This window comes from Mus pahari, chromosome 4, assembly GCF_900095145.1.
Source record: "Mus pahari chromosome 4, PAHARI_EIJ_v1.1, whole genome shotgun sequence".
NCBI lineage: Eukaryota > Metazoa > Chordata > Mammalia > Rodentia > Muridae > Mus > Mus pahari.
The window spans coordinates 22,938,752-22,947,546 of record NC_034593.1 but is presented as its reverse complement, the minus strand read 5'-3'; the positions used below and the strand labels follow the sequence as shown (position 1 = coordinate 22,947,546).

At 41.4% G+C, this 8,795-nt stretch overlaps 1 protein-coding gene across 4 annotated transcripts in view; it reads right to left on the bottom strand.

The window, feature by feature from the left end:
• Positions 1 to 1,883: 1,883 nt before the first annotated feature.
• The window catches only part of Pld1 (phospholipase D1), a 185,426-nt gene continuing 178,514 nt past the window's right edge, over positions 1,884 to 8,795 (bottom strand). For all 4 annotated transcript variants that reach the window (XM_029537928.1, XM_029537927.1, XM_029537929.1 and 1 more), the window contains 2 exons: positions 5,106 to 5,223; positions 1,884 to 3,632 (listed from right to left, as the gene is read on the bottom strand). In XM_029537928.1, the coding sequence (XP_029393788.1) occupies positions 3,408 to 3,632; positions 5,106 to 5,223 (343 nt within the window). In that variant the 3' untranslated portion in view covers positions 1,884 to 3,407. The remainder of the gene's footprint in view (positions 3,633 to 5,105; positions 5,224 to 8,795) is intronic.

Below are 8,795 nucleotides of genomic sequence, written 5' to 3'. Positions count from 1 at the left end.
CAGTGCAAGGTAATAGAAGAAGACATCCGACATGCTCACACATGGGTTAGGGAGTACACCTGAACACACACGCACACACTGGTTTTTACAGACCTGCTGAGCACCTTTCCAGATTTGAGTTTCTACAGCTGAGGCCTGGGTCAGCTCACTCCAAATCTAAAACATTTCAAGAGTAACTGACCTCAGATAGACTTTCAAGGAAATGAAAGTATACTCATGAACTCACTTAAAATCCCCTCCCCCTCACTTCATGGAAGAGAGCACGGGGGCCCGAGGAGACATGGCAGAGCCTTTCCACCCATCACTCAGAGTGACAGTAATTCAACACTGGCATGCCAAAGCTGAGGCAGGGATGATAACAGAACAATGGTGGGGTTAAAATAGAGATTGTCAAGGACTCGAAAGTTTAACAGGATTGATTTCAGAACTTTGTTCTATACCTAATGCTTGTACCCCAGATTCTCTTGCTGAACCCCTAACCTCCAGTGTGCCCAGAGATGGGACTCAAGAGGGTCATTAGTTAGAAATCATGAGGGTCTATCCCTTGAGATGGGCTTGTGCCTGAAAAGAAGCAGCAGTGCTCCCTTCCATCCTCCCCTCCTTTCTGCTATCTCTCCTGACTACAGTCCCTTACCTAACAAGAAGAGACCTCATATTGACAAGGTGTGGCAGGCCTGGAAGTTAGCACTGACTAGAAGCTGACTGTGCTAGAACTCTGATCGTAGACTTCGGTCATCTAAGCCAAGTAGATAAACTCCAGCCTGATTTCTGTTTTCCCCAAAACTTTCTTGTCATCTAAAATGTTTTTATGTAGGAAAGAACCAGCTCACCCTCACCTGTAATTTCCACTCCTGAGGACCCAATGCCCTCTTCTGGCCTCCACAGGTGTACACAAATGACACATATTAAGAGACACATACATATAATAAATAAAACAAAAAATAAATCTGTTTTTTTAAAGGAGCTATGGTTAGAAATGAGGCATGGCTGTAGGAAGAACTGCAGATTTTCAAGGGAAGAAATGGACGGTAATAAAATGCTGGGAAGGGAGAGGAAAAGGGTAGTAGGTGAGGGGAACAGATAAGAACTAAGAATAATGACACCTATGTATAAAAATATTATGATAAAATCTATTACTCTGTATACTGACTTAAAATGAACTTAAAAGCAATGTAGATATATGTAAATATCTTAGCACTGTACATTTGAGAAGATGCAGAGGGAAAACTTGGTGCAGAAACCAGCAGTGGGACTCGTGTCCTAAAGCTTAGTGTGGCAGCGCATCAGCTCCCTCTTCTATATACTATTTTCACTCCACAAACATTTACTGGCATGTCCTTTGCACTGGGCACTGTTTCAGAGTCTGAAGACAAACTAAACAACCTATGAAGTCTCTGCCATGTCTGGGTACCATTTTAGTAGTGGAGACAAAGAAACACAGATCGCAGGATTGGAAAGAGCAGAAGAGGCCCTGTCTGAAACCTCCATGTCCTTCGTCTGGGGTAATAATGACGTAAAGAGAGATTAACACTGGATGCAGCAGTCTGTTGCACATCTGATGGGCAGGCCTACATCATTATTCCCCCCAATGTTCTGTTTCCTCTGCTGTACAATGGGGAGGGTTAGTGTAAATGATTTATTATAAATCTGTGCCAGCCCTTTATGGTCTGATGAGAACATTTTGCACAAAATCAAGAACCATTTTTTTTTTTTACTGCTTTAAGTTTGTTTTAAAAAATAAAATAAAATACAGTAAGCCTTCAGGTACTCCACATACATTGAATGTTTTAAATATAATCAGATCTTTATCTGCATAAAGTGTCTTATTCACTATAACTACAAAATGAAATGATTTCACCATCCTTGGCCATATAAGAAATAAGTTATTTATTCATAAAAACATGTTAATTTCCATTGTGGATTACAAATCCTAGCTCATTTGTACAATGCTCCTTAGTTAGGGATGACACATCTTCCCTTGGATATAACTGTCACTCTGTTACCTATATCACTGGCTTTGTGGTCCTGTGTCATATTTTACACCAGCATATTTATTCATGAAAACATGGGTTGGGAGTTGCTTTGAAGAGCACATCAAAGGAAATTTTACTCCAGCAATCCCTTTTGCTTACAATCACATAGACACCTCACATGCACAAGTCCCAGGCTCCCAGGAACCCCTAGACACTCCCAGGATGCAAGTGGAACTCTGAAATTTGGTCTACAAAGGGCACAATACCAGCTGAGAGGGAAAGTGGATATCCACATTTCAGATTGGAACAATGTGAATTATTATTGCAGCTTCTTTGGAAGCTATGTTGGAATGATACAATATAGTTAACAGTTCAAGCAAAGTTGAGATATTGTATAATCAATTGCTTTTTCCCCTAAAGAAGGTATAGTGGAAAACTGGAGGGTAAATAAGGTTAGACTCATGTTTCTTAGGTAAAGGGCATTATAAAGCCTCTGATTCATTTGAAAGACAAATTACATCCACTGGACTTATAATGGAGAAATCAACTTTTTTTCTATCAATTCAGTGGTTAAGGAGGACAGGGATTCTTCAGAGAGTCAGAAATCTTGTCCTTTATCCGAACTGGATTCCCACTGACATCTTGGAGGTCCCATCTGTGCTTATCTGGTTACAATGTATTGACATATGCTGCACATGTTGACAAATGTTATCAGATGACAAGGACACAGCTGGGCAGTATCTTTGGGAACAGAGGGAAATCCTTCTTCAGTATTAGGATTTAATGCCTTCCTGTTATTAAGATACAGTATTGATGTCCTCAGAGGTGCCTAGTGTAGGTAGGTAGGCAAAGCCTGTTCTGTCCCTACAGTGACTGAAAAAGAAGAGAGAACAATGTCTTGGCTTGGTAGATACGCTCACATCAGGACCAGGTTGGGTCCAGGCATCATCTAGATCCTTGAGGTCCATCAAAGCAGCTCTCCAACATCTTTCATTGATAAGCAATCTCTTAAACAGTGTTGTATGGAGGACAAGGTGAGCCCCAGCTGCATAGATGAACATCAGAGAAAAACAAGAGCGTTCAGGCAACTTTTGGCAACTTGGATGGATCACAGTCACAAGCAGATTCTTGTTAGCAAAGGAAATGGGTTTTGAAGTACATGACATAATTTGTGTCTGTGTTTGGTATTATTTGAGCATATGCTATCAACAAGAATGTAGCGGCTTTTCTCAAGGACAAGTAGGGGGAATGATGAAGATCTGCTATGTTCAGCATCTTTACATCAGTGTGACCACTGTCACATCCAGCCACTCTGAAGGAGTCCAGTGGGTTGGTGACAGGAGGCATCAGGCCCAACTCAGGCTGTGAAGTCCTTAGAAGTGAACATATATGAACTGTGGTCTTCAGGTTAGAAGACCCTCAATTGCAAACGGTTTAAGTCCAAACCTCCATAGGCACAATGGCTTCTTTGGTTCCAACGGAAGGCAGCAGGTTTTCTTCTGATAAGAAATAGAAGGGGAACTGCACCAAGAACCCACGGATCTTCCTCAATTCTTCCTCGGCACGAAGGCGATCCTCTTTTGCTATTATGGGCTTGTTTATAAAATCCCGCAACTGGATTAAATTGTGTACTTCATCATTGGGAAGGCACCGGAAGACCTGTTAAGATACAAATTGGAAGCTGAGCCACTTGCTTCAGAGCAAGCCCAGGTTCTTTACGGAAGATAATCATTCCAACAGGCAAAATCTCTGTTTTGTGAAACATTCATTTTATGTCAAAGCACCAGCCGAATGGGTTACTGTTTACATCTTGGTGGAGTTACCCATGCCTGTAATCCTGCACATGGGAACTGGGGCAGGAGAATTATAAGTGTAAGACTAGCTTGAGCTATGTAGTAAGTCCTGGTTTCAACCAACCCAACCAACCTCAGTTGCAGGTTTTCTTTGCTAAAACACTGTTCATCTGTTTCCATTTTAAAAGGCCACTCCCACACTCTTATCCCAGTGCTATTATCCACAGAATAAAGTCAAGACAGTTGTAAGGAGCACTTGCTTAGGAGGAAATTTTAAAACAATAGCCCTACTCGAATTTCACTGGAGATTCTTGTCAAAGGGGAAAACTGCAAGTTCTGTTTTCTCTAACTTTTCATTTTGAAAGACACATATGTCAACACGTTTAGTGTTTGTATGTGTAACCCATTGCTAACTGATATATGGTTCAGATATCAGATCACTTAATCCTGGGGAATCTCAGTAGGTGTTGCATCAAAACAAGGACAGGTACCTACAAAATCAACATCATCCCTGTGCCTAAGACACAAAATCCCACAGTGTCATGTCCAGCTTGATCCCATTATGACCAAAATGTTTTCTGTTTCTCCCCTATTTTAGGGGCTGAACAAGGGTGTATATTTGTAATTCGCTGTTGGCACATGACCTGCTTGACCATAACCTGGAGTCTACAGGTTGAATATAAAGAAATGTGAATAACTGTCCTGTCTTACCAAGGAGACCACACATCTGTACAGAAAGAGGGCTCTGGGGTACCCAGAGGAGGACACGTTCTTCCCACAGATGGCCAACAAACCTAGCTTATTCCTGAGGTAACCTATTCCCCCCTCAAATACTTAACTCTTTAATAACCACAGGATGAGGGGAAGGCTCAGACAGCCACAGCACACTGGTACACCACTGAGCACCAGCTGAGATGGGTTGGGCACAGGTGTGCTTTCTTTGGATCCTGTCTACCTTCCCTTTGTCCCTAAATGTCTTCTCAGACTGGTTGGTCATCTGTCCCACCCCTGATGTGTTTGATGAGGGCTCTGCATCTTATGGAGGACAGGGTGTCACTAATGCCTCTTCAAAATAAGCTTTATAAAACTTTTGGTCTTTTATTTGGGGGGAAGAAGGTCGGTGCTGGGGACTGAACCTAGGGCTTTGTGCATGCTGGACACATGCCTGGCCACTGAGCCATGTCCTTAGCCCTTTGTTCTCTGTTTTTCAATGTCTACAGAGAGATGGTTTTATAACACAGAGATATATTGATTCTTTTATACTAATTATAGTCTATCTGTATCAATAAAGCCATCATGAGGATAAAGAAAGGCAGGGGGAGGGGTAAATATACCTCACCTTATCATATATGGTAGCATTTCTAGCTGCTGTTGAAACCCAAATCTCCTTAAAGAATTTGTCACTCACAGGATCCTGAATGTCCTCACTTGGGTCAGAAAGATAGCCCAGGACAAGCCTGAAACACAAGAACCATCGAAGTCAGTGATTGCGGTCAGAATTTCCCAGCAGTAACAGCGAGGCAGCTCAATAACAAGGACAGAGATCTTTTGCAAAGGAAGCCATTAAACCCATTAAAACTTCAGTTTTTTTTCTAAAAGCATCCTTGTAGTGTGGCCTAAGATGGCCAGATCCTTGACCATGAAGGTTACACCCAAACATTGGCCTGAGAACTAGTTCACTAAAGGTACAGAACTCTATGGAAAGGCAATTGTAATCATGCCTGTTTCACAGATAAAGGAACTTAAGTGGGAGAGATTATAAAAATCTGTTTAGTTCATACAGCAGGTAAGAGATAACACTGGTACCTCAACCAGGCCCTAGGGACTCCAGGAGTCTTGACTTCTGGAGTGACCTTTCTTTTCCCTCTCTGCTTAATCTTCTCTCCCCAAGCTCCCCAACTCCTTCTGATCTTACTCTTCCCTTTCATCTTCCTTCCCATCTCTTGGGGCAAGCCCCATGCTCAACTCTTGGATACAGAGATGAGTAAGAAAACCATGGCAATCCTTTAATGTTGGAAAGACTGAAAAGGAAGAGATGGTCAGCCCTGGCAAAAGAATGAGTTATCCTCGTCACAAAGAGAGCATGTGTTGGGAGGGAGAGATGGCTGTGGCCAGGGAGCTTTGCCCTTATATCCTCTTGTTACCAACTCCAGATGTGACTTGAAAAAGTTGATATTATTCATTTTATTGAATTGTTTTCTCATACAATATATTCTGACTATAGTTTCCCTCCCTTTACTCTTCCCAGTCCTCCCCTTCCCTCTGGATCCAGTCCTTTTCTGACTCTCATTAGACAAGAGCAGGGTTCTAAGAGAGAACAACCAAACTTGACAAAATAAAATACAATAAGATAAAGTAAGCGTCATTCCATGGAAGCTGGACAAGGCAGCTGCAATGCTTTATGATTCAGAACAAGGTCAAACTTTCCATAGTTCCCGTCTCTGATCCTGCAGATGAGGCTGGGCAGCCTAAGACTGTCCCACCACTGCAGGTGAGGCTGCAGAGCCTAGGACTGTCCCACCACTGCAGGTGAGGCTGCAGAGCCTCGGACTGTCCCACCATTTTCCCCTGACTGCCTGTACTCTGTTTTTTTGTTTGTTTGTTTGTTTGTTTGTTTTTTGTGGCACCTGTAATAATTTTAATTTCAAAAGGTCCATTTGTTATTAAAGAAGGCATATTATTTGAGAGAAAATTAACCAAAATGCTGACCACTTGGTTTAATAATGTTAACATCATTCAGTTGTCCTCTCTGTATTCAAGCAAATGTAGACTTACATCATTTTTAATGGTTGCTGAAATTCCCAGCATGTACAGTTTCTGTAACCAATTATTTTATGATGGCCACTTGTGTGGTGTCCAATTTCTTATGATGATGGGCAATATCACAACGAACGTAATTTATACATAATATGTAACAGTTGGTGTTTTTTTTTCTTAACTATCATTAGGCAGAATTTGAGAATGCAAATTCCTGAGTTAAAGAATATTTGGAATTATCCTGAGAGAGGCTGTGCTACACCACACACTCTCTATGTGCCTTCACCCACAACTTGCAAAAGTTCAGTCTATTTCAGGGAAATTAAAGGCAACTCACTTCTATCTCAGGCTGCACTTGTTTTGAGACACAGAATCTCTTTAAAACAGGTGGAACCGGCACCATAAATCCACAGTGATTCTTGAGAGTCATAACCTCAAATTGTATTTCTACTTCGAATAATGTTTCTTGTAGCTTACATGAGAAAAACTTTAAAAAGAGGACCCAAGCAAGAATGTTTGCATGCCCCAGCAGGTTACTGAGAATCCAAGCAAAACTTTACTGCGCCAAATCTGAAGGGCAGAGAACCTATGACAATGAATTAATTATAATTAATTACTGAGAATTAATAGTACCATTTGCTTAGGACACGTATAAGGAGCTGGAAACTAAGCGTAGGGTATTCCCATGAGTTAATTCTTAAAATAAGAGGTGAAGTAATGTATCCACCAATTTATCAATTAAGGGCTTATTTGTAGGAAAACTAGTTTAAAAAGTCTCTATCAGCACTGCTTTGTTCTAGAATATTTCTCCTGTCAGTGTTGAACTGCATGAAAATGAATAACGTAAATATCTGAAGAAGTTTGGGTGACCTTTTGAAGACAAGATTTAAAAGAAAATGACTTTGATTTCATGCCTCTGTATATCTAATATTTAGCCACAAAATGTAGGAGGGCAGAAACACTGCAAAAAAAAAAGTTATTTCTGTTCTTTAATTCAACACACCTAGCATCTTAGCTCGTTCTGCGCTCACGTGTGCAGCTGATGGCTTCTGGTAAGTGATGGTTGTATCTGTAAAGTTGGGGTACCTTTCTAGGACTTAATGGACTGCTTGGCTCACAGTTGTGACAGTCAGTGCAGAACCCTGATGGTCGATTCCGTCTCCAGAATTGATTTCACATTGAAACATGTCTTTTAGTTTCTATTCAAAAATAACCCAGATTAGAAAATGGATTAAAGTTGCATGTTAAAGAGAGAAAAATGACTGGGCTCTAGGCTACAATATCATCTCTGCGAACACTTCTAATAAAGGGAAGAAAATTGACATGATTTTTTTTTTGTGGTACTTTTAAATACATTAATATATTATCTGTTCTTGCCATTGGGGTAAAGTTAAAATAATTGTTCAAGAACAACTGCCTTGATCCAAAGCTGCAGGGTCTTGATGACACAGAACAACAGCAGGATATCTGAGCGGCTCCCAGTGAGGCCCCAGTATTGATGGTGTAGCCGAAGCCAGAGCCCTCGAGCCAGGGCAATAACTCGTTGCAATGAAGATTTCCAAGTAAAGGTGTGTGGACAGAGACGTACACCACAGCTTCCATGGCAAGGCGGTTTTAATGTTGTTGTTTGTTTGTTTTAGTTTCTGTGGTGGGAGGGGGTTGCAGGAGTGGAGGGTCGATATGAAGGGATGGGGGACTGAGCAGAATTGTGGTACATGATGTGAAATTCATAGAGAATCAATAAAAAGTTTTGTTTTTTTTTTTTTAAAAAAAAAGACAGCTGCTTTTTAAGCCAGTGTGAAAATTGTCAGGAGAAATAACAACACACCTAGGAGTTAACAGGAAAATGAAGTTTTACCAAAGATTAATCCTCCTGTTATGAAATCTTAAAACTTCAGTAAAGACCAAGAGCTGGGCACAGGGAGATGGCTCAGGTGGTTACAGGCTTGCGTTGAAGCATGAGGACATGAATTCAACCCCCCCGAACCCACAGTGGTGTGTGCTGTTACCCCAGTGCTGGAAAAGAGGCGACAGGGAGATTCCAGGGCTTGCTGGTCAGCCAGACAGCCTGGTGTAATTAACTGGTTAGCTTCAGGCTAGTGAGGCATGCTTTGCTGGAGCCATCCTGGCCTAAATGGTGAATTCCAGGCCAGTGAGACCCTGCTTCAAAGAGAGAGAAAGAGAAAGAGAAAGAGAAAGAGAAAGAGAAAGAGAAAGAGAAAGAGAAAGAGAAAGAGAAAGAGAAAGAGAAAGAGAAAGAGAAAGAGAAAGA